The sequence below is a fragment of the Ailuropoda melanoleuca genome, chromosome 14 (assembly GCF_002007445.2).
Source record: "Ailuropoda melanoleuca isolate Jingjing chromosome 14, ASM200744v2, whole genome shotgun sequence".
NCBI lineage: Eukaryota > Metazoa > Chordata > Mammalia > Carnivora > Ursidae > Ailuropoda > Ailuropoda melanoleuca.
Genome location: NC_048231.1, coordinates 55,534,014 through 55,559,761, shown reverse-complemented (window position 1 = coordinate 55,559,761; position 25,748 = coordinate 55,534,014). Strand labels below are relative to the sequence as shown.

General features: G+C 50.5%; 1 protein-coding gene across 3 annotated transcripts in view; it reads left to right on the top strand.

The window, feature by feature from the left end:
* Positions 1 to 23,714, top strand: part of EMILIN2 (elastin microfibril interfacer 2) — a 53,638-nt gene extending 29,924 nt beyond the window's left edge. Inside the window, exons 4-9 of one of the 3 annotated variants that reach the window (XM_034642929.1) lie at positions 4,716 to 6,644; positions 17,885 to 18,298; positions 19,317 to 19,349; positions 19,866 to 19,994; positions 21,667 to 21,851; positions 22,731 to 22,911. In XM_034642929.1, coding sequence (XP_034498820.1) covers positions 4,716 to 6,644; positions 17,885 to 18,298; positions 19,317 to 19,349; positions 19,866 to 19,994; positions 21,667 to 21,851; positions 22,731 to 22,766 — 2,726 coding nt within the window. In that variant the 3' untranslated portion in view covers positions 22,767 to 22,911. Of the gene's footprint in view, positions 1 to 4,715; positions 6,645 to 17,884; positions 18,299 to 19,316; positions 19,350 to 19,865; positions 19,995 to 21,666; positions 21,852 to 22,730 lie in introns of those variants that run through there. The other 2 variants (XM_034642928.1, XM_034642930.1) reach the window with 2 other exon arrangements.
* Positions 23,715 to 25,748: the final 2,034 nt, after the last annotated feature.

Sequence of the window (25,748 nt, the reverse complement as noted above, 5' to 3'; positions counted from 1 at the left end):
GGCACCTGTGGCATGCAGATGTATGTGCAGAAGCAGCAGCGATCCGAGTACAGATTTTTTTTTTTTTGCAAGTAAATTGCTTCATTAGGGCCAACTTGTGACAGCCAAGGACTCGGCAGTCAGCGCAGGGGATGGTTTCAGACTAGTGTAGCGTGTGGCACAGAGGAGAAGAGATTCAGGTGTAGAGATGCTTTGCTTGTTTTTTGCTTTTTATCTACAAGCACCTAATAAATCTGAATTTGAAGGAACTGAATTGTTGGTTTTTTAAAAAATAGGTAAATAATAAATCAGAATCATTGTCATTCTGTTTGGGGTGAGATTTTTGCAAAGCTAAGCGCCAAGTTAGAGGCATCCAGTGAAGTTGTTCTTAAATTTGTTTCTGAATTTTTTTGAAATAGCACAAACTCAGCGCTCAAGAAAGCAGTATAACTTTCATCTTTGCTATTAAGTATAACATTAAGCAAATGACTTTGGTGGATAAAAATTTTCTGTCCTTTTATCTTTCTTTTTTTTTTTTAAGTTGAGAATAAATGTGACTTAGGTTTTCTCATGAATTTGATAGTTAACTTGTCTTTAAATGATTATATTTTCCCATGAAGTATTGTCAGTTTTAAAACTTGTAGTGTTTTCCAGTATTGTCTGTAAAATATTTTTAAATAATTTTTATGAAAAAATTAACATGTATCAATTAAACAATGTTTATAAAATATAGGGAAATAGTTACACATAATCTCACCACCGTATGATAACTACTGCTAACATTTTATCACACATTACTCTCTTTCTTGTGTCTCCATGTACATTTTGTTAAAGAAAAATTCATTTATTCATCCCACAAATATTTATTGAGCTTCTGTATCTGGCAGGCTCTATACTAGATCCTTGGGAAAAGTGAAAAACAAGGCAGATGGTCCCTGAATTAACGGAAGGCAAACAGAAATCAAGTAACTACAATAATTCATCATAGATAATGTGATGGGGACACACAAAGGGGGTCTTTTGTTCATGAGAATTTACTTTTGCTTCATTTTTATTTTATAAAAGTTTAAGCCTATATGTAGTTTACTGAGTCAGATAGCTTTAAAAGGACTATTAGGAAACCAGTGACCCTTCTTCTCCCCTACTTTCCCTTCCCAGAGGTAATTACTGTAAACTCTTTAGATCGTCTTTTGGAATTTACCTCCATATCTATTGACCTCACAATAGATGAGGGTTTGACTCCTTTTCATCTGCTTTCCAGCATATGGCTCCTATACCATCATCCTTTCCATACAGTTTATACCAGGTTTTAAATAATTTAGTACTTATTGTTTACATTGTAGTAACTGTATAGGCAATGTTTACAGCTGACCCATGTAGTATACTATGAATCTGTTGCCTTCCTATATAGCTTTTTGGTTTCTTTAGAGTTAGCAATTGTCTCATAGTTTCCTTTGCTTGTTTTATTTTTTGTTTTTATTTTTTTTTAATTTTTTATATCTTTGTCCCTATTTCAACCCAAACTTTCCTCTGGGTGATTATCTAGATGTCCTCTCATTATGCTCAGACACATCAGTGTCTTCCTGAAGCAATCTCTTCTAGAGCTTTCTTACCTGCCCCACCTGGTCATCCTCTTTTCCTTGTTCACAGCTGCCAACCAGTGATCTTACTTGTGTCTCTCCCATTGATTCCCTCTTTCCTGTACTCCCTGATTTTCCTCAACTTACTCCCTTGTTTTGGTAAAGCAGATCCTCCAGGAGTTTTATGAAAAGATTGGGAGGTACACTTTCTATTATTTTATAATCTGAAAATATTTTTATTCTACCTTTAGAATTCTAGATTGGAAATAATTTTCCTTTAGAATTTTGAAAGCATCACTCCATTTTCTTCTAGCTTCCAATGCAGCTGTTAAAATGTCCAAAACCATTCTGATTCCTAATTTTTTATACGTGACATGGTGGTTCTGTTTTTGTTCTGTCATTTAATGAGATTTCAGAAAGGAATGGAAAGGAAATGCTCACCCTTAATCCACTATCATTATAAAGAGCATACTATTTTTTTCAAAGATTTTATTTATTTAGGAGAGAGTGCATGTGTGCACGCAAGAGTGAGCTCAAGCAGAGGGAAAAGCAGACTCCCCACTGAGTGCAGAGCCTAATGTGGGGATCATATGAGGCTTGTTCCCAAGACCCTGAGATTGTGACCTGAGTAGAAGTCAGAGGCTTAACCGACTGAGCCACCCAGGTGCCCCAAGAACATGCTTTTTTTTTTTTTTTTTTTTTTTTTTTGGACAGAGACAGCCAGCGAGAGAGGGAACACAAGCAGGGGGAGTGGGAGAGGAAGAAGCAGGCTCCTAGCGGAGGAGCCTGATGTGGGGCTCGATCCTAGAACGCTGGGATCACGCCCTGAGCCGAAGGCAGCCTCCTAACGACTGCGCCACCCAGGCGCCCCAATCTTTAGAATTTATTTTTTAACTTAATCTATAATGAACAACTGTTCATTAAATAATTTACAATATCATTTAATAGCTTTTGATAGTGTCATTATTTGAACACAGTCCCCTACTATTGGTCACTTAGGTTGTTTTTTTGCAGTTTTTCACTATTTTTTTAAAGATTTTATTTATTTATTTGACAGAGAGAGAGTCAGCCAGCGGGAGAGGGAGGGAACACAAGCAGGGGGAGTGGGAGAGGAAGAAGCAGGCTCATAGCGGAGGAGCCTGACGTGGGGCTGGATCCCATAACGCCGGGATCACGCCCTGAGCTGAAGGCAGATGCTTAACCACTGTGCCACCCAGGTGCCCTGCAGTTTTTCACTATTATAGATAGTATTTGAATTTTTTCCTGTTAATATTTTAGGTTCATCCCTGATTATTTACTAGAATAAACTTTAGAACTGTAATTGCAGGAGCAAAGGGATTCTGAAATTTTGATACATATTGCCAAATTATCCTTCCAAAAAATTGCAGCAGTTTCCACAGTCACCAAGAGTATGTAAAAGAAGCATTTCCTTACATGCTGATTTCCCCCCCACTCTCCTGCCCTTTGCTTTCATGTCCTTTGCTCAGAATGGCATTTCATTTATATGTGATTCAACAAGTTGTTTTTTTCTCCCAGTGGCTTAAGGTAGAATAAATTTTTCAGTGTGGAAAATAAGGTATTTTTTATAGTTCTCTGCTTGGGAGTTTGGCCATCTGAATTCTAGTCTTGGTTTTACCACTAAGTTGATGTTTATGAAAAATAGCTGTGGTTATGATTGTGTACAAAGTTTAGGGGAGGAAGAAACAATGTACAGTAAACTCAAACATCTGCAACGTTCTACATTTATTTCTAGTGTTTGTTCAGTGTACCTTAATGCATTTGATTTCATTGTAATTTATATTGTGTTTGACTTTTTCCATCTGTCGTGATAGTCTCCATGTCTTCTGTGCAGGCTTATCAGTGTTAACTTCGCTTCGCTTCGCTTCTTTTCTTTTCTTTTCTTTTCTTTTCTTTTCTTTTCTTTTCTTTTCTTTTCTTTTCTTTTCTTTTCTTTCTTTCTTTCTTTCTTTCTTTCTTTCTTTCTTTCTTTCTTTCTTTCTTTCTCCTTCTCCTTCTCCTTCTCCTTCTCCTTCTCCTTCTCCTTCTCTTCTTTTTTAAGATTTATTTATTTCAAAGTGAGAGAGAGCAGTGGGAGGGGCAGAGGGAGAGGGAGAAGCAGACTGCCTCCTGAGCAGGGAGCTCAACGTGGGCCTCAATCCCAGGCCCCTGAGATCATGACCTGAGCTGAATTCAAGAGTCGGAGGCTTAACCGACTGAGCCACCCAGGTGCCCAAGTTAGCTCTTTCTAGTACTCCTTGTATCCTACTGTGTGTTCAGGGGCATGGTTTGCTTCTAATCTCCTATTGCCTCAGGTTACAGTAATTTTCTTGTTTAGTTCATCGATCTGTCACTTTATTTTCATTTTTATGACTCATTGCAATCATCTTTATAACTTTTTTCCTTCTTTGGACTATTTCCTTGGAGGTATATTTCTCATATCAAAAACTCAATGTGTATATTCTTGGAGTTGGTGACTCTTCATAGATAAGACCACGTGGCTTTATCGTTAGGAGATACCAGCAGTCACTGCTCTTTCACTTTTAGCTTCCCCACCTGCGAAATGGGGCTAAACAATGTCTTTGAGACTCCTGTAGCCTATAGATGCTAAGAAAAGTCAAAGAACATTTAGGAGTTGCTTGGAGGATGACTTACTGCTTATACGATATCGTACCACCCAGCCGCTAATGGGCGGATCTGGCTGAAGTGGCTTCTTGTGGTTTTACCGTATGTAGTCAACCAGTGGGGTGTGGCCGCTGCTCACTAACGTGGGAATGATGTGTTCACATGACAGAGCAGATGAAGAATACTTTCCCTTTAGGGTGAAAGAGACCACTGATTGTCTATTATGTGCCGTGGACATGTTCTCTCAGGGGGAAGAGAGTACCTCTGCTTCACAAATGAGGGGATTAGAGTTCACAGAAGTCAACTAACTTGCTCGGGGCAGACAGTAAACAGCGGAGCCAGAATGCAAGGGCGGGGGGTCTATTAGCTCAAAGCCTACAGTCTTTTTCTCGCTACCACAATAATTGCCTGTGATGAGAGGGATCGGTAAGCGAAGGTTTCTGTGTATTCCTTAAGCACCCTGTTTATTGTCTTTGCAGAAAATGGGAAACGGTAAAATATATGAAGTCATATCCGACTCTTTCTTTGTAACAGATAATGAACCAAGCCAAGTCTCAGAGCCCAAGAAGACTTTGTCACCAACTCGTGCAGCAGAACCAAACCAAACGGTAGATCCAAAACAGGGACTGCAAGAACTTCAGGAAAAGAAAATCCAGGTGCTTGAAGAGAAGGTTCTCCGACTCACAAGAACAGTTCTTGATCTCCAGTCTTCCATTGCTGGAGTGAACGAAAACCTCAAACATGCCATTCAGGACGATGCCAGCAAAATGCTGGCATCATGGCTCAGTAACCTGCACCCCCAGTCAGTGCCCGACAGTGCCGTTGGCGGAGACACAGAGACCGTCCAGTTTCCTGATGTCCTCAACAATAAGGAATCTGGCATGAAGGACATCAAGTCTGAATTGGCTGAGGTCAAAGATGCTCTGAAGACCAAGAGTGACAAGCTGGAGGAGCTGGACGGGAAGGTAAAGGGGTATGAAGGACAGCTCAAGCAGCTCCAGGAGGCTGCCCAGGGCCCTACGGTGACCATGACGACCAGTGAGCTCTACCAAGCCTATGTCGATAGTAAGATTGATGCCCTGAGAGAGGAGCTCATGGAGGGAATGGACAGAAAGCTGGCCGATCTGAAGAACTCATGCGAGTACAAGCTGATTGGTCTCCAACAGCAGTGTGATGACTATGGGAGCAGTTACCTAGGAGTGATTGAGCTTATAGGAGAGAAGGAAACAAACCTGAGAAAAGAAATAAGTGATCTTCGAGCCTTGGTACAAGATCCTTCAGCTCAGTCAAATTGCTGTGGTGGTGAAAAGAATGATGACTTTGGGCAAGAGGTCAAGATGTTAGACCAGAAAATTGAAAGAGTCGCGGAAGCCACCAGAATGCTGAATGCACGACTGGACAATGAATTTGACCGCCTTAAAGTTCCAGAGCCAGATGTGGACTTTGATGCCAGATGGAATGAACTAGATGCAAGGATCAACGTGACAGAGAAGAATGCAGAAGAACATTGCTTTTACATCGAAGAAACTCTTCGGGGGACCATTAATGGCGAGGTAGATGACTTGAAGCATCTTTTTGATCAGAAAATACGGTCTTTGGAAGAGCGCCTGGGGAGTGTTCTCCTGGAGGTGGCCAACAGCACTGAGGCAGAACTCACCCCCCCAGCCCCAGCCTTACCGGGTGTGTCAGGGGCTGGGAACGAACAGGTCATGATAGAGTTAAATCACCTGAAGAACAAAGTTCAAGTTGTTGAGGATATTTGCCTGCAGAACTTTCAGAGAGAGCCTCATGGGATAGAAGATACCCTGCCAAATGGAGAAGACCACATAGCGGGTGATAGTTTGCACCTTTTGAAATCTCTGAATGATACAACGCATAGGAAGTTTCAGGAAACCGAACGCAGCATCCAGAAACTTCAACAAGATTTTAGTTTTCTTTATTCTCAACTAAACCACACAGTAGACGATGTGAATCATCTCCAGAATGAGCTGAGCAGCTGCAGAGAAGGTAAAAACTCTGCAGCGGGTGGGCTTTCTAAGCGGGGTGAGCAAGAAAGGACGGTGGGGGCCCTCCCATCTCCCCGGGACCCCACGGCTTATTGCTGCAGCCCGCTGGAGGAGAGGTGGCGGCAGCTGCAGAGCCAGCTCCTCTCGGAGCTGGACGCTTGTAAGGAGACCATGCACGGGCTCCAGAGGGACGTGTCCGCCGTCGAGGGCAGGGTGTCTCAAATGGAGAAAACGTGCAGCAGGCTCGACTCCATCTCGGGAAGTCTTCAGAGGATCAAGGAGGGCCTCAACAAGCATGTCAGCAGCCTGTGGAGCTGTGTCAGGCAGATGAATGGGACACTCCGGTCACATTCCAGAGACATAGCTGGCCTAAAGAATTCAGTCCAGCAGTTCTATAGCCACGTTTTCCAGATTTCTACTGACTTGCAAGATCTGATCAAATTTCAGCCATCAGCAAGTAAGTTGACCTTTACAATTCCATTTCTCGTATTTGTTTGCAACACGGATCATGCTAGATTTTGGATGGCCCATGGAATTGACATCAGTCCTCCCCAGAGTGTGGTTCGTAGATTGGTGCCAGTTTGTGAATCATCGGTGCTGCGTGGCAGTGAGAGAAGTACCCACATTGAGAGTATTTAGGAACTTTGATTTAAAACAGTGTGACATCACTGTAGCGTTCAAGCACACCATCTGTGCATCTTACACGAGTATCAGCACAACGAACTGAAAACGAGAAAGGAGTACGCCTTTGCCACAGGGAGGACGGCAAAAGGCTGATCTGTGTATATGGTCGTGTTGGTGAGCTTGGAGTTGGGGTCAGGTGTTTGGCGGGACAGCTTGGAGCGGTGGCTATTGTCCCATCTTTTACTGAGGGAGTCGCCTGTGTGCTTGTCGGTTCACTGGTCTATAAGCATCGTTTTTGTTTGCGGGTGTCCTCATGATCTTTGCCCTCATCATCTTTGGGCTACCTCCTGCTCCCTGAAATCTAAGGCCTAGTGGATGATGGCAGGTAGAATACGGTCCTCTTCCTTTCCAGAGATAGAGACAAGACCATGCACGGAAAGCATTTTAGCGGCAGTAACTGCCGAAGGCCGTATAGTGCTTAGAACGAGGAAGCGCATCAGTTGTGTTAGGGCAAAGCTCGCCGCACATCGACGCTCAGCAAATGTTTGGTGAATGAATGAATGATTCCTTAATAACGTGAAGTAATATAATCAACAAAGTTCATTTCTTTGTTACTTGAGGGTCCAGCCCACCCTCCCTGAAGGACAGAGCGTCTCCTATGCCTTGATTCTTTCATTTCTCTGTCTCAAGAACGAGACAACCTTTTCTAATTGGAGGCAGGGAGGGAAAGTGGGTTCACCTTTATTGAGCACTTTCTGTGTACCAGCGCTGGGCTAGTTCCCTCAGGGGACATGTCTTAGAGCCCCCCAGCCACCTCATGGGGAAGGCGCACTGCTTCCCAAGGGGAAGTGTATCCAAGGGCACACAGCCAGGTAGTGGCGAAGCTGGGATGGGAATCCTGGGTGGGCGGCATTCAAGAATTATCTTCCAGGCCAAAGCATGTCTCTTTGTGTGTCCCAGAGTTGAACACAGATTTACTGGGTCCAAAAGGCCTTGTTGAGGACCAACTGTAGGCCCAGAAGGACCCCACTTCCTGATCTGCCCTATCCCTGTTTTCTCCTCTTTTCCTCTTTGGGCCTTTATCGCCTTTTTCACCTTGCTCAGCTCCAGGTGACAAAGGCCCTCACACATTGAGCTGAGATTTCGTGGCCTGGAGTGAGCCCCTAGGATTTTATGTCCTGGAGTCTGAGGGGCAGATGAGCCCTGGTGAGTCCCGGGTAGGTCCCCAAGAAGCTGGAGGGTTTGGGGTAGTCAGGTGGGAAAATGCTTTGAACGTTCCCAGAGATAAGGAGTTTGTAGATAAGAAGGTACCCATGCCAGCCGGGACCGGGAAGCTGGCCTCCACCCCAGTGCTGGGCCCACGACACTACCCTATTTATAACCCTCCCCTCCTCCCAGGCCCACACAGCTTCTGTATCTCTGGAATGTTGAGTAAAGGTCACAACACTGTGTGTGTTCATAGAATGATTGTCCTTGGGGTGACAGTGCTGTCTGGACTGCACTTTATAATAACAGATTGAACCAGATATTTCCAGTTGATTGCAACTCCCAGGCGGTGTGGGAAGCTGTGTTAACTCTTTCATACCTGTCTGTTGAAGGAGGAGTCAGAGGTGAATGTCTTTAAAGAGAATTAGCTTCTAAAAGATTATCCTTCTGGAATGAATTCATTGCTGTGCATGTAGAATGTGTGGACTTTCGAGAATTCCACTGATTGAAAAGAACCAAAAATAAACAAGCAGGACTTGCTTTCTCCTTGTATAGCATCCCGGGGCAGGAGGCCTGGAATCTGAGTAGCGGAGGTCCAGGGGCAAATCTGGAGTTAAGGTCACAGTGAAAGTCACACGTTGGCCAGTTAAAAGTCAACAGAACATTTATTGAGCACCTGCTGTGTGCAGGGCTCTGTGAGACATGGAGAGGATGGGTAGCATGATTCTGACCCTCAAGGCATTTTCAGTCAGAGTAGCAACGACACGCAGGTCTGCATAGAGAATGAACGTGATCTTATGTAAGGCCCAGCCGGTGGTGTAGGGTTTATCCTTTCAGCTCATAAGATCAGAGACGCTATTATGTGGTAGTTAATGAGCTATGTGTGTGGATTATGTGGATGACAATGCACGCGACAATGACAGTCTGAAGGCCAACAAGCCGACAAAGGCATGGTCACAGGGTGTACAAAGGCACACTGGGTGTGTGGAGAGGCACCTGCAGCCACTGTGGAAGTCAGGGAGGGCTCCTCAGAGGAGGGAGCCCCTGAGCCAACCTTTCAAGGTTGAGTAGGTTGAGAGTTTAGAGGCTGGAGGGGTGAAAAGCGAGGTGAAGTGATAAGAGAAGCTTCTGGAAGGAGGTGTTACTGGAACTAATAATGACGGGAAGGATGGTTAGGGCCCAGAAAAGCAGGAGGGGAAGGTATACCTGGCGAGGAGTTGATATGAATGGGTCAGTTATTTATTGCTGTGTAACAACCTACCCCAAATCTCAGGGGCTTAAAACAACAAAGATGGATTGTTTTCCATTATTCTGTGCATCAGGAAGTCGTCAGGGCTTGGCTTAGTTTGGCTTGGTGGTTCTCCTGCTCCATTTGGCATCAGCCGGAGTCAGTCACTCAGCTGTAATCATCTGGCAGTTGGGCCCGGCTGGGCTGGAAGGTCAGGGTTCCTCCATGTGGCCATTCCCTGTCTCTTTCTCTCCACGTGGCTAACTTCGGCTGATTCACAGTATGGCAGTCTCAGGGTAGTCAGACTTACTACATGGTGACTAGCTCATAAAGGAAAGTTGAAGCTGCTGGACCCCTTCCAGCACATTCTGTTAGTCAAAGCAAGTCAGCTCTTGAAGGGTGACGTGCTTTGTATGTGCTGGGAGGGAAGGAATATCAATGATAGTCATCACAGCTCCCTCAAGAAGCAAAGGCCCAGGGATGAGGATGCGTAATGTAGGTTTGGACCAGTAACCAGATGGCTGGACCGGGGATGCAAAGTGTGACCTTTCTACCCAGTGCACTTTCCTGTTCTCGAATGCCGTTCTTTTCTTCAGAGGCATCCCAAAGGGGGCCTTAATTATCCAAGAGGCAGCAAGTGCGGGAGCAGAAGGGGCTTCAGCTGATGCTCAAATATCTCCAGGTCTATTTTGTCTCCTCCCATTCATGCAGATGTTCTTCCCTGGCATTTAAAAGGGACTCTTGAAATTATTTGCAAATCTTGGCTGGTTTTTTTGGACCAAAGGTCCATGGCTTTTGTCTAGGATGCAGAGAGGTGCCCAACTTCCAAGAGTGAAGAACCAGTCTCTTACCTTAAGCTCAGTAAAATGGGTGTGACGCCCCTCTCCTGGCCCCCTCCATCCCACCCGTTCATTCCTATACTCATTCATTCAACTGATGCAAACTGAGCCAGGTCCTAGTGCCGTGTGCCAGCCCTCACGACTGTTACAGTCTCGTAGGAAGACAGACAGTGCACAGCCAAGCAAATAATGATCTGATTTTAGCCAGTGATCAGTCTGCAAGGAAAGACACAACAGAGTAAGTTCATGAGAATAGGAGACAGCAATATGTTTTAGGTGAATGGGCGGGAAGGGTTGCTCAGTGAGATGACATCTTTGCAGAGCCCTGCAGAGATCTGTGGGAAGTGTTCCAGGCAGACAGAACAGCACGTTCAAAGGCCCTGAGGCAGTAATGAGTTTGCCCTGTTTGAAAAACTCAGAATGCTAGTTTTATCAAGTATATGAACAAGGGGGGTAAGTGTTAAGCATTAAGGTCAGAGAGGGGGTAGGAACCAGATCATGTAGGATTTTATAGTCTATGGTAAAAGATTTGAATTTTAAGTATGATGAGAAACTATCAGAGGATTTTGAACCAGGCAGTTTTTATTATTTCCCAGGTTTGCAATCCAGCTACCTCCATGTTTTCTCTGGGACTTTGGGCAAGTCACTTCTCTACCTAATTACCTCACTTTCTGCATCTACTAATTGGAAATAATAATGACACTTACCTCAAAAAGTTGGTTTAAAGAGGATTAATACTCATAAGGAATGGTGTATTAAATAGTGCCTGGGCCCTGGTAATCACTCAATCAGTATTACCTATTATCGTAACCCTCTATCCCCTATAATAGATGTTTACTCTGCTCCTGGCTGAGCTTTTCTCCCTTCCTCTTCCTACAAACCCCCAGGCATCGCACCTCAGAGGAGACAGAGCAGCCTGTCCACAAAGCAGACATGGATGAGAGACCAGGGGGTCGGGCTCCTGGCTGCTCTGTGGAATGCTCCAGATACCCAGTGGGGTTTTTCTCTCTTTTCCTTTCTTTTTTTTTTTTTTTCTTTTCTAGTTGGGGGACAGGTGGGAAGTGTAAAAAGCCTAGAAATCTCCCCTCCCTAGCATTCAGGATTCATGTTTAAGTACTTCTGTTGATGAGAGGCTCAACACTTAGGACTGGGGTTGGTAAGTCCTCTGTCCTCTGTCCGACGTGGCCGTAGGGGTTGGGCCCTCTGCCCGCACACGCTCACTGCCATTGCAGGAGACGTTGTGGTCCTGGGCTTCCGGCCGGCCCCTCTGCCTTTCCCCTGGTCAGCATCTTGTGCGGCAGGAGCTGCTCCGTGGGGGGCAGCTCCAGGGTCTACCCCCAGCGTGGATGAAATGAATCATTTCCTGCCTGGGCTGCGAGGACTGTCCTGGCCTGTCACTGAACACTGTCAGCAAGCCCTTCGACAGCTGGAGCCCCCCAGCTCCTGGTGTGACCTAGACTCTAAGTCCTTGCTGGACACCAGCGTCTCCGTGGTGCCTCTTGCACTGGGAGAGAGGGGACTTCCTGGGGTTGAGAAACCTGGGACTTCCTCTGAGTGGAGATGGCAGAGGAATATTTCTGTGGGAAATAAGGGAAGCTCTTAGCCTGTGTCACAGTTCCAAGAAGGGACATGCCTGCCTGGATACCGTGATGTTGTTTCAACAGACGCTAGTGACAGCATCATTACTTCCTTTTTCAAATCCCCCCATCTGTTTCTTCTGCTCATGTCTGAGGGATGTTTGTCCTAGTACTTGAGTTATACTAAGCACAGTGTTTCATTTAAGAGTGTTAGAGATTTAGGAATCCCATCTTTGTCAAGTTGCTTAATGCCAGCTGTGCCACAAGAATGAAGAAGTGCGGATTTTCCAAGTATTTAACCATAAAACCTGGCCAGGGAAGAGTAGCCTGATGCCACGATGCTGGCGTGGGCCCTCAACTTGAAACTGGCTGAAACTGGGACCAGTTTAGGTCCAAGATAGCACAATGGACCAAGTCAGGGCTTTATAGATATATGAGGGCTAAAGCAAACTGCATAAGCTCAGACCATCCTGACTCCAGCAATATGCACCCTTTCTCCCTGTGGGCATCTGGTGTTTGTAGTGGCCTCTGGCAGGCGTGAGTAGCAGCTGCTTTTCTGCATCTTAACCTCGAATTTAGAACCGTGGTGTTCTCAGGGCTGAGCTCTCCTGCAGCCGCATGCACAAATCCTCAGGGAGCTTTAGAAAAATAAGAAATCCTGGGCTCAGTCAGGGGATTCCTGCTCAGTCGGGGTGAGAGGAGACCCAGGAATTTGTAATCAAATTTGTAATTAAAACAAAAAAAAACCCCTAGCTCTGGTCCCAGAAACAGAAGGAAGCCACTTCAAAGGCAGCCAGGATATCACCACACAGGGTGAACTGGGCCCAGAAGGGGAGAAACAGGGAGGAAAGGAGAGGAGAGAGCATGAAAGGGCCGACTTTGACACTGTGCAGGCAACAAAAGGGGACTCAGTGTGAGCCAGTCCGTGTGTGGACTGTTCTCGTTGTTGATGGGACAAGCTTCACGTCTTGATTACTGCGGCTTTTAAGTAAGTCTGAAAACCAGGGAGCGTAGATTCTGTGCATTTCCATAGGGATTTTAGGATCAGCTTGTGAAATTTATATATTTTATATATAATATATATAAATCCTTCCATCCATCCCCAGTGATGTTGAGGCCCAGCTAGGTGAGACTCCCCCAACCCTGGGATTCTGTGATTGCAAATCCGTTCCCATTTCCAACGCCCTCCGGCGCGAGGACGGCTGTGCCTGCCTCTCGGAGTTCTCTGGCTTGTGCTGGTCGGAAATGCGGGCCGTTCTCGCTGTGGAGCCCGATTGCGGGGCTTCCGGCGTGGCCGTGTCAGGACTCACTGCCTCGCCCTCTCGAGGACGTGCCAGCGATTTCTAGTCGTTCCAGCCACAGCCGCCACCGCGTCTAGGTCACCGTGTGCTCCGAGTAGAACCACTGCCGAGGAGACCTGGTCAGGAGAAGGGGTCAGGTGTCCGTCGGCGTCTCCCCGCCCAGCAGCCTCGCGCGGGCCCGTGGTGCCCCCATGGCGCGGGGGTCTCCGCGGTGCTGCGGCGGGGAGCCTGAGCCGTCCTTTCCGCGGCCACGCAGGCGGTCAGCCGCGAAGCCTTCGCCCGCCGGCCTGTGGGCGTTTGGAGGCCCGATGGCCACGTAAGGTGCTGGCGGGGTTGCGGGCTTCGGTCGGCAGGTCGGCCGCCCGGCGCAGTGGCTCGATACCAGGGAAGCGCCCCCGCTCGCTGACCGGCCCCCCCCCCCCCCCCCCCCCCCCCCCCCCCCGCTCGGTCTGGTTGGCAGGAGGGGGGCGGGGGACCGGCCCGTTGAGCGGACCAGGCGGATGAGGCAGGAGCGGTCGGTGGCCTTCCCGCAGTCGGACCCTGGGTGCGCGCTCCGACCCCGGCAGCCCGCGTCCGCCCCCACGGCCTCTGCTTCCCTACCAGACACCACCTGACGGCCTCCTTGCATTGCCCTGCACCTTGCAGCCAGCCGCCCTTCCGGGTCTTAGCACATCAGCTCATGGATTACTGGGGATTTGCTTCCACAGGTCTTTGCTTTAGTAAAAAAAGTGGGAATTGGTTTTTCATAAGAACTCTAGGGGAGGAGGAGCGGCCTTTCCTAGCTGGGCACCAGGCCCGTGCGCCGAAGGCTGTGGTGCTGCCAGACGGCTGGGGCGGCCTGAGGCCACAAGGCAGGTCGGCCAGAGCCTGGGCGGGATCCCGGGACCGCGGCAGCGCACGTGGGGCCCGGCCGGCCCTTCCTATGCCTCTCTCGGGTTAGATGCCCGGGCAGCAGCACTGGGCTGTTCTGGACAACTCAGTTCAAATGGTCACTCTCTGAATTAGAAACACATGGTGAGTTCAGAAAACTATCCAGGGCCAGGAGTGATCTTTCCAGAATGAGCAAAATGCTGTCCAGTCTTCTTTACAACTTTGTAATGTGTATGCATTGGAAACACCACCTTCGACCCTGAGGCCGGGAGGCCGCCAGGAGCTGGGGGTGGGGGGGTGGTCTGGGGAAATGACTGGACCCAGGGCAGCTTTCTCCTTACTGTCCTGGCTGAGACACCTCGGAGCTGTCAGCCGCTCACAGCAGGCTTGGGTGCCTTCCCCAAGGAGATTAGTGGAGGATATTTGTTCCAATGGGTATATTTGTACTTGAGGGAGTGATGGGTATAAAAGAGCTGTCACTGTCTCTGCATACCAGTATTGCCTTGATGACAGTGACTTTTGTGCAAAATTCGGGTGCCTAATGCAACGGCTGGCAGGAATTAGAGTGTGGCCCATAGTACCTTCTAGACTTCATTCATTCACCACTCAAATGTCTCAATGTCATGTTTCAGGCCTTGTGCCAAACCCTGAGGAGAAAAGATCATTCAAATGTGTCCTCAACTGCTCATCATCCAGCATGACAGGAACGATAGAAGAACATTGAAAGAGCCCTCAGAGGTTCGATGTGCTTCAAGGTTCAGAGGCGGGACTGTTCAAGCTCTGTTGGGCAGATCCACAATGGCTTGCCAGGGAGGTGGTGTCCGGACTTCAGGGAGTTCAGGGAGGCTGCTGGAAGAGGCTGTCTTAGGGAGTTCGAACACGAAAAGCCAAGGTGCAAAGGCAGGGAAGCGCAGAGGAGGGCTGGGCACCGGTGAGGACACTGAGGCTGCAGGACGGGTTGGAGCAGGTGGTGGGGCCTTGGGATGTCAGGGGAGATTCGGTTGGATTTTATGAGCGTTGGGAAACAGCTGCAGATTTTTGAGCGGGGAATCCTAGAATGCTTTCGAAAGAGCATTCTGAAAACGGTGTGAAAGAAGGAGCCAGAAGTATTTCAGGATTAGAATCAGCTGGATTTAGCAACAGATTTGTGTGTGTGTGTGTGTGTGTGTGTGTGTGTGTGTGAGAGAGAGAGAGAGAGAGAGAGAGAGAGAGAGAATACATGACTGAGCACCTGGATATGGGGACTGGGAGAACGGTGGTGGCTTTCAGAGAAGTAACAATGGTCTGGAGGGTGTGGTAGGAACAGGTAAGCAAATAAGGACCAGTTTGGGGAGCTTGTACTTTGTTGACTGCAGTCCATTGAGGACTGAGGAAGTGTTTACTTTTAAATTTTGGATGAAGACACAGACAGTTGGAGTAAAAGACAGACCCCTGGGGGGTGGCTGGGGGGAGGGAAGGAAAGAGGCCTGAGGGAGTGACATGGATGGGGCAACTCCCAGAAGGGAAGGCAGGCCAGCTGGGAGGCAGGGCTCTGAACTGGGAGCACAGTGTGAGGAGGAGGAGGGAAGGGAGGACAGATGCAGAGCACAGGCAGGCACGCTTGCATTAGAGGGCACAGGTAGAAACGGGCCCTCAGAGAGTGTCTTCTGCAATTATGTTTTATAAAAATAAACTAGGCACCCAGATGGCTCAGTCGGTTAAGCATCTGCCTTCGGCTCAGGTTATGACCCCGGGGGTCCTGGGATCAACCCTGCATCAGGCTTCCTGCTCAGCGGGGAGTCTCCTTCTCCCTCTCCTCCCTGTTCCTTCTCTCTCTCTTTCCGTCAAATAAATAAAATCTTTAAAAATAAATAAACTAGTACTGAGAGGCTTATAATGAAACCAGCCCCTGTCCCCACGTGTTCCTGGCACTTCTAGCTTGCCAGAGGCAACCACGTGCAACCCTTTTGGCTATCTTCCCCTGATACTTACCTCTATATTTCTAAATTGACTTATTAATTTTAGATCTCTACATAGATATTATATATGTAGCATTTAGACATTATATATTATGTATTAGCTATAGGCATTAGTTTATATATTAGGTTCACTCATATGTCCCCTGCTTCCCCTTCTCCCCAACTCCCACTAGAATTTACCACAAAAATCAGTAGTCAACATTTATGCTGTTATGAGCAAAATAGCTCAGTATAGCTGCATATGATTATGTTGCTTTTTGTTTTGCTTTTCTTTGAATTAGTAGCTGTGTTATATTATTATTTGCTAGTTTTTATATATCTGTTTTGGATTCTTTTACCCTAGGACATCCTCTCAACATAATTTTCTATTCCATAAAAAGTGTCTGATCATTTGTTGATTCAATTTTTTTTTTTTTTTTTTTTAATTCATGACCTCCCCTCTGGAGTTCTCTCTTCCTATCCATTCTGGACTGCTTATTCCCTGGACTTGTTAACGGGCTTTCAATTTGAAACTTCCTTCCATACCATCCTAGAAATTTCTTGAACCTCTCCTGTCTTGGACTGTTTTCTTTTCATTTTTCATGGTTTACTTGTTTCAGTGGAGCATGTTTTCCAAGCTTTTTAAGGAAAGAGACCTGATAAGTTTTTTTTTTAAATATTGCAAGTCTGAAAATATTCTTGAATCATAATTGATAGATATTTTGGTTGGGTATAGAATTCAAGGTTAGCAATTATTCCCTCAATATTTGAAGACATTGTTCTCTTGTCTTCTAGTTTCTGTTGTTGAGAAGCCTGATGATGCTCTTTGGATTCAGTCACTTTTTAATTTTTTTCCCCATGAAAGCTTACAGGATCTTTCCTTTTCCTCCGTATTCTGAATATGCCTTGGTTTAGGTCTTTTATTCAATTAATTGTGCTGGAATCAAATTGTGTGTGTGTGTGTGCGCCATTGAATGATGTGAATTCTCTTCTCTGCATCTGTGTTAGCTCTGTATTATCCTTGGGACGACTGAGAAAGTGGTGAATCATTCTCTTGGGCTTAATTCTCTCATGGAGCACTGGTCAGGAAAGGCTGTTTGAGAAGGAACCTCCCTTTGGGGCTGGAGGTGGGTGAGCTATGTGGCTCTTTGGTGGAAGGGGAGCACGTGTTTGATTGCCATAGTTACCTTAGTGAGTTTTAAAAGGAGACAGTGGGTCAAAATGCAATCAGTGATTCTGCCTGGACATCATTGTATAGCTTTGGAACCTGGGCGGGGGAGGCACCATCCAGACTATGGAGGTGGGTGGGGTTTGAGGCTGGTATCTGCCAGTCCCAGTTATTTTTAGATGCCTCGTGGGCCCTCAGGAAGCCTTCCTGGAAGCCTGCCTGGTTCCAGGAACGTATGCATAGGAGGAAGGGGCGGCAGCTTCCTGGCGTGTCACAGCGCCATCCCATGAGGGCATGGAAATGCGAATCAGAAGGTTCCTCCCGTGGAAATCCCCTCAGTTGGTGATCTTAAGGCTGGGGCAAGAGGTGTGGGGCGTTTCTGCTCCTTTGGGGCCTGTGCCTGCTACAGAGGGGCCTCAAGCTGGGGACAGGGCCTTAGCTTGTGGAACCATCCACAGTGACCCCGAGACTTACTGGTTTGAGAGAACATAAGGTGGTTGGGGCAGCATGTCCCATTCAGTAATTCGTGATACACCTGTGGTGCCATCATGCGGTGAAGTTTTAGGGCTGGGGCCAAGAAGGTGCTGTTTTGGGGAGTGCAACCCTTGTGTAGAAAGGCTGAAAATCCTGCCCCCAACCCCTGGCCGCTGTGCAGGAGGTCCCCACTGACCTCAGCAGCTCCTGGGTGGCCTGAGGGCAGCTTGACCTGTGCCCCCCCCCCCCGCCTTCTGAAGCTGTGAGGTATTCTGTCCCCATGCTGTGGTGGCTGCTGTGGGCTCACCCGGGGCCAGTGCCCACGGCGCTGTTGATGCTGCAGGGACAGGCCACCAAGCACATACCTGCACAAGGAGCCGAGCCCGTTAGGGCTCATGGAGGGGCCTGTGGCTGAGCAGGCAAGTCTGAGGTTTTTAACCCTGCATATTTCTCTCCACTTTCCAAACGCTCAGCGGAGGAGCCCTCAGAAGCGCCCCCGCCCCCGCCCCATGGAAAGGCCCCCAAGGTGCCTGGAAGGCCCTCCCACCCGCCTCTGGTGGAGGCCCCCACGGAGGCCTCTCATCCTGAGTCGACCCCTCTGCCGACGCCGAGTGCTCCCCCGCTTCCCGAGGACTCCGGAAAACGGCCACACACGGGCCAGCAACCCGCCCTGCCCAAGAGACCCCCGAGGCCACTGCCGCCGCCAGCATGGCCAGGCTGGACAGGGCTGCCCTTCTTGCCCGGCTCCACGGGGGTCATTATGGAGACTGGAGAAGCTGGGCCTCCGGGGAGGATGGGCGTGTCGGGGAGGGGCCTGCCCCAAGGAGTGGACGGCCAGACCGGGCAGAGGCCCATCCCCAGCGCCGAAGGCTTCGCAGGAGCACCAGGTAAGGCCCCTGCGGCAGGCACATCAGGTGGTGTGCGACTATATGGAGGGGCAGCCTGAGCCTTAGGAGGTCCTCTGCAGGGTCTTTCCCGGTGTAGCTTCCAAAAAAAGCTCTTCAGAGGTGCTGAGGGCTGATTCATGCTAATCGAACCCCCAGAGGCTGGGGCACTCCCAGGGATAGTGCAGTAAACACCTCATCCCACTTCCAGTAGGAGGTGTACCTGGAAGACAAGTGTAGACCGGGAGCCTGCGCAGCAGCAGCCGAGAGAGCCGCACCTGAGTTGGGGGGTGGGGGGTGGGGGCAGAAGGTTCTGGCTCAAATCCCAGCCAAGGCTTTGGGTTCTGGGGTGGCTTTGTAACCCCTGGAAGGCTCAGTTCCTTCACAGCAACGTGGGGGGGGGTAATAGGAGCTTAGGGGGCGGCTGTGGGAGTGACAGTGTTGGGGCAAGGCAGGAGGGAGGAGAAGCGAGCGAGCACGTGCGGGACAGGTGCTGGGTCCGCTGTGGGTCGCTAGTGCCGTCTCACAGATGAGGGCACGGAGGCTCAGCGCTAGTACGGGGCGGCAGAGCGACGGTGCTGCGAGGACAGTGCGCGCCGGAGCAGGCTGACCCTGCAGGCGGAGTCTGGTGCACCCGTGCGCTTTGTTCTGCTCAGCCCCCCAAGCTGCGGCCATCACGGCTCTCCCGGAGGCGACCGTGCCCTCCGGGGAGGAGAGTTTGTCTCCTGTTACCGCCGCATGAGGGGCCGTTTGTCCATCTGCGCCTCTACGCCCCACGTCCATGCATTCCTGCGGCGAACACTGCGTCCAGCCTCCTCCCTCCTCCTCCTCCAGCCAGCTTGCCCTCAGGGCTCTTCTCTGCTTGGGGATAAGTGGGCTAGTGAGGAAGCAGGCACAGCGGGGGCACAACTGTGCCTGTTTCTGGGAAGGCAGCTTGCTTCTTCTATGTCTGAAAAAATCGCATGAGCAGCAGGGAGAAGAGGGGCTTCTGTTTGACATTTGACGCCATTTTGTTTTTCAGGATACCCCAGCCCCCCTCCGGTAGCCTCCCCAGGTACGTCTGGAGACCAGGGCCTCCTCTGGGCGTGGGCGGAAGCGGGGGTCCTCCAGCTGAGGGGGAGACTGCTGACTGGACTGAGCCCCCCCCCCCAAGATTTACTTCTCAGAGAGGGGCAGAGTCACGCCTGAGACCAGGACTTCCCCTCATAGAGCAGCAGCCAGCTCCGGCGCTTGCCCAGAGGCTCCCTGGCCGGCTTTCTGCCTGGTGGCCGCGCCCACCCCAGCCCCACAGCCCCCCACACGCACCATGTCACACCGCTTTTCGCACGGGCATGCGGCCTCACACGTGTGCCCCAGCGCATGCGCGCCCCAGCGCTCAGCCGTCCAGCCCCCCGGCCCCCCGAGGTCCGTGTGGTGCCCGCGTGAGGGCTTGGGGTCTCACGGTGCTTTACCACCTTAAGGCAACAGCGTACGGTGAGGCTGCCCGTCCGGCCTGGCACAGGCCTCCGTGCTCCAGGCCCTGACCTCTGACCCCTCACCCCTGTGAACGCTCCATGTCCTCTCACTCCAGGCGTTCCAGTGCCTTCTCTGGTGTCTTTCTCTGCGGGGCTCACCCAGAAGCCTTTCCCCAGCGATGGGGGCGTCGTCCTCTTTAACAAAGTGCTGGTGAATGATGGAGACGTGTACGACCCCAACACCGGTAAGCTCGGAGACGGCGCGCGGTCTCCCAACGCCAGCTCCACCCCCCCATACCCCACCCCGCTTCCCCTGGGTCCTGGGGCGGCGGTGGGGGGGAGACGCCGCGCTGGGAGATGCCTGAGCAGCTGCGGGCGTGAGGGACCAGCTGGCCCATGTTGCTCCCCCCCACCCCCCGGCATTGTGGGGTTTGAGGCAGCAGCTTCCAGCTCACAGGCTGCAGGGTGGGTGGGTGTGCGGTGGCATTTTCTAGTCATGAGATCAGCATACCAGCCGTGGGCACTGGCCATGGGAATCGTCGTTCCACTTGTGTGGAGGTCACCGAGCTCTGCCCACCACGCGGGCGCCTCCGCCCGAGGCCGCCTCTCTCAGAATCTCTTGTCCTCACCCCCGAGACGGGCAGATGGGAGACCAGCCCCCTGCCCTGTCTCCCGCAGACGCTTGTAGTTCATGAAAGAGCCAAAAACGCCAGAAGGGGCCAGACCCCGCTTGGGGGCCTGGGTTCTGCCTGAGGCTTCTGTGTGGTCCCCCCCGCCCCTGAGAATAGCGAGGACCCAGGTGACCTCAGGTTCCTGTGTGTAGGCTTCCTGCCGCACCTGAGCCTAGGCTTCTGTCCGTCTTTGTTCCCGGGGACTGGAGTCAGCCTTCCTGAAAGCCCAGGCATGGGCATCTTGTCTCCTATATGAAGGGAAGGCGAGTCAGGGCACCCCCTCCCTGCCGAGCCCAGGGCGGCCTTTCCCGAGTAGCCCACAGACCCCCGCGAAGTGAGTCGCTGAGCCCCTCAAGCACCAGCGTGCTGAGGTGCCCACACGGGTGTTCCCCACACGGGTGTTCCCCAAGGAGCTACATGGGTGTGATGGCAGGTGGGGGCTCAGGGAGGTTACGAGGCAGATGAAACGGGGTTCCTTCTCAGAGTTTTGAGCCCTCACCCTCATGTCTGCCCCACATGGCCACCATCTAACAAATCCCACAGTGGGTGGTAAGTTTTAGTGAGCAGGAAAACTACCGCAGAACTTGGAAAACTGGAACTTGGTGTCCTCCAGGCCAGTTGAAGTCAAGCTCAGGACTCTGCTGCTGCTGTTTTTGTTTTTGTTTTGTTTTGAAGATTTACTTGAGAGAGCGAGCAAGCATGAGGGGAGGGGCAGAGGGAGAGGGAGAAGCAGGCTCCCCACTGAGCAGGGGGTCCCTGAGTTAGGGACCTGAGCCAAAGGCCGACGCTTAACCAACTGAGCCACCCAGACACCCTGGGACTCTGCATTTTTGACCTGCTCTTGAGGCACAGAGGCAGGTCGGGTACGAGAAGTGCCTTTGCTTTCAGAGACCTTTACTTTCTACTCAAGTACAGCCTCCTCCTGGGGCCCTCAGTCCACGCTGCCTTAGTGATGGGGACAGCTTTTCCACTGACAGGTCAGGGGGTCTTTGCGAGCAGGGATGGTGGCTGTCATTTCTGGCCTGTGCCGGGACGCCCAGCCCAGAACTGTATTCTCTCATTGAGCAGATCCTCGGTAAAGGAAATCCTGGGGGACCCTCCGTGTGGACTCCGCACAGGCAGTCTCTAAGCGGGGGGAAGAGGCCATGGGTCCAGGTGCCCCCCAGGAAGACTGTGGAGCTTCAGATTACTCACCATTACACGCTGGGGAAGAGGGCAGGATGGCCTGGCATTTTCTATTTTTCAGGACAGATGAAGACCCAGCCCCTGAGATTCCTTTCAGCTCCTGAGCCCTCCATTCTGTCACTCTTGGCCTGTGGTCAGGGTCCACGTCTAGCCCCCCTCCCCACAGCCCATGGAAAGCGGCTGCTCCTGCGTTTGGTGTGGGCTCCGACTCTTCTGGCTTTGGGGCCAGTTGCTGCTTTGCGAATGGTACATCTACAAATCCATCTCCCCTTCCTCGTGCCCTCTCCTTATCTCCGAGCACCGCTTCCCCTGCTTCCCCAGGCCCAGAACCTGGGAGTCATTGGCTCAATGGATGCCACCTGTATACTGGTCCAAGCCAGGGAGCCTGGCTCTTCCACATGAGGGCTGGCTGTGGTCTCTCCCACAAGCTTTGTGGGTTCTTTTTGTTCCATCTCCTCCGGAGGCAACTCAAACATTTCATAGATTTTGTGCCTAGCACACAAGTTGTGAGGCTTATTCTAAGTGGGTCTTGGGGTGCTTTCCATGCTGGAGAAAACTCCCAAATGCCAACCAGAATCTGGGCGGCTGCTGCTGCCCACTAAACCTTAGGGAAGGTGGAAGCAGACGCCAGGCTGGGCCTCGGCCTTGCGTCTTCACGCCTATGCTGCGCACACAGCATGGCAAAGGCTGGTATACCCTGCTGCTGGGAACATTAGAGGGCCAGAGCTCTCTTCCAACAAGGCTGGATAGTTCTCTCCACAGCACGACTACAAGGGGCAAGTTCCTCCGGGGGCTGCTCTGGGTGGAAGTGAGTTAACGGTCATCGTACCACATGCTGGGGCTTTTGCACTATTTGTCCTCTTCTGGATGTTACAAGCAGAAGACAGAGAGGTCTCACTGTGAGGACTGGGTTTGTCGCAGAGAGCAGTGCTGAGGGGGTGTGCCGCTGGGTGGGTGTAGGGCAGGTGCAAGTATAGAAAGGGGCTACCTCCCCTCTATGGGTCGGGTGACCAACTACCCCAGTTCATCTCCTGGACAAACAACAAGATGGTTAGTCTCACAAACCTGTCCCGAAGGTGCTGTGATGGTGTTCCATGACACGCGTGTCTGCCTTCCTCCTCCCAGGCGTCTTCACGGCTCCGTATGATGGGCGCTACCTGATCACGGCCACCCTCACTCCTGAGAGGGACGCGTACGTGGAAGCTGTCCTGTCGGTCTCCAATGCCAGCGTGGCCCAGCTGCATACGGCCGGCTACAAGAGAGAGTTCCTGGAATACCACCGGCCCCAAGGGGCTCTGCACACTTGTGGGGGTCCAGGGGCGTTCCACCTCGTCGTGCACTTGAAGGCAGGAGATGGTGTCAACATCGTGGTGACCGGGGGCCGGTTGGCTCACACGGATTTTGACGAAATGTACTCCACATTTAGTGGGGTTTTCTTATATCCTTTCCTTTCTCACCTCTAGGGTGCTGGGGAAAGACAGTCATAAGAGCTGGGAAGCTTTCATCTGTGCAGTTTCTGATGTATGTAACTGGAGCACTGGTCTAGTTTCCTGCAGACATCCCAACACCTCCCCCGAGATCCAGGCCTGATGTGGCTGCTGAGGCCGCACACCTGAGGGTTCTCCGGCCTTCTGTCATTCCACCTGGCTACCTGAGGAGCGGGGTCCTTCCTCCCCTGTGGCCCCCAGCTCTGGTGCCGCATCGGCAGGAGCTCTGCTCTCGGGGCTGATTGGGTGCCAACTGCAGAGCGCGACCGGCCACCCAGTCCGGCCCTGGGACCGTGTCCTGCTGACAGAGGAGGGAGAGCTGCTGGGCTACAGGGTGGAGGGGAAGCGGGCCGGCCAGGCGGAGCCAGTGGCCACAGTCTTTACTCACTGCGCCTGCAGGAGAGAAGTTTAAACACTGAAGTAAGTGCTGAAGTGGCACGTGCCACCACAGAGACCTGGGGGCCACGGTGCGGGCTGGCCCGGGCTGGCTTCGCCTAGCACTCTGGGCCCTGGCCCAGGTGCGCACGGGAGACTGTGCAACCGGGGGGGGGGGGGCTCCTTGAATGACATGTACATGTGAGGTGCAAAGACAGGGAGGAGTGTCAATAAAGATGTAAAACCACTTCATGTTACTGAAGTCTGGTGCCTTACGGATTGAGAGGTGTTGCTAAAAAGCAAACTGCACAAAGGTAATGGACTTTTTTTTTTAAATGGCTGTAGAAAGTAAGCTCGAATGAATCAATCTCAACGATGTATTAACTGTTAACCCTCACTATGCAAGCTATACACTTGGGGTTTTTTTTTGCTTGTAAAAAACCAGATGTGCTTGGAGGTCAAGCCCCCCCCCCACCGTGATCCCCGCAGCTAAAGAGGCGCTCCTCCAGGGGATGCTTAAAATTCACATCTAATCAATCAGCAGCTGCCTGAGCTAATGAGATGGCTCGCTGCACAGCTCACAGCAGATGCAGCTTTAAGGACTTTTGGGTTCCCAGGCAACAAGCCCAACATAAAACTGATCACACACTGAAAGCTGAGCTCATCGGAGAAAAGCAGGAATCTTCCCATGGAGAGCACAATCTGTTCCAGGGAAGCCCAGGCACGTTGCTCCTTTATCAGCAGCCACAGAAACCTCCAGGACACAAAGAAACCTCGGGGACAAAAAGAAACCTCTAGGACACACCCTTAGCTTCAGGGGGTCCCTGCTCAACAGGTTGGTAAAATCTGTTGGCCAATCAAGTGCCCCTGGGGAGGCAAGTCCCTTAGAGCCCCAGGGAACGATGCAGATCAGAGAAGTTTCCTGGGCCTGAAATCAAGCCACTGGATACTCTTATGCTATAAAAAAATGCTGTCAATTTCCAGGACTGCTTGCAAATGAGATAAGAGAGCCGCTGCTGGACACTTCAGACAGGAGCCTTCTTCCTCATTCCCCTGCTGCTGGACACTTCAGACAGGAGCCTTCTTCCTCATTCCCCTGCCTCACGTGGGGAGAAGTGACCAAGAACTCAAAGTTTGTGGTTTCAGGACTTTAAAATCTGGATTTCTCTGTCCAGGAGTTGGGGGAGCATTCTCTTTCCCTGTTTCTACAGCTGGGGAATTGGCTGAATTTGGCTGTCATTCTCACTGTCCTAGGAATGACTCATGGAAAAAAACCCCAGTGCAGCGGAGCATTTTCAGGAAAACCCAGTTGGCACACGCACCTACTATCACCCTCTCTCCCTCACACCCCCTGTAAAGACCTTAGCACCAAAGGGGATAAATGCTCAACAACAGCCAGAAAGGCAGGGCCCAGACAGAAGGGAGACAGTGACTGTTCTTTCTACTCCATGGATGGTTCTCTAGAGCACCAAGTAAAGCCTGGTCCTCCTCTCTCAATGCACCCTCATTTAGTGAAAAAGGTCACTTTCAGCTCTGTGTATCCAAGATCGGCAAGGTAAACTAAGTCTAATTACAGGAGCTCCTGAGTTTACTTCAAGGTAAAATATAATGAAAGCTAGATCAGGGTTCCTTCAGAAGATGGAGTTTTTCAAGAGGGAAAGGCCATCCTTCTGTACGGAGACAAACGCAAGGCCAGCTGAACTCAGGCCTCCAGGATCTCTGGGGCAGTCCCTTCTGGGGCTCGACAGGCCTTAAGCTATGTGCCTGGCAAGTCAGGCGGAAGGACCATGCCCATGACTTAATTAGGTACCAGGACACGATTTCTCAAAGACTGTTGCTGAGAAAAATATCAGGGCACTTAAGCACAGACAGGACTGGGACATTTTTCTCCCCCACATGTAACATTAGCAAACGGCCTCATTTAATAATGCTGAACAACAAAACAATACCAGCACTAAAGAATGCAAATAAATGCATTCCGCATTTGCAATTATTTCCATGGTAGCGCATTAATCGAGCTTTCTTGGTGGCCCTATCATCTTTCCTGTGGTTTCTCACAACTGGTTTGAAAGGAGTGTCCATGATCAGAGGGACAGACCCAATCCACACATGCAGATCCACAACATGCCTTCACATACATCAGCACTGACTTTCTGAACACATTTCCTTCTTCCCCTACACTGTCCTATCAAGGGCAGGAAAAAGGCAGGCTCCACTCTTCTGAGCTGCAGGGGTAAGCCCTTGCTGCTCCACGGCCAAGCACTGGAAGCCGGCTCCTTTA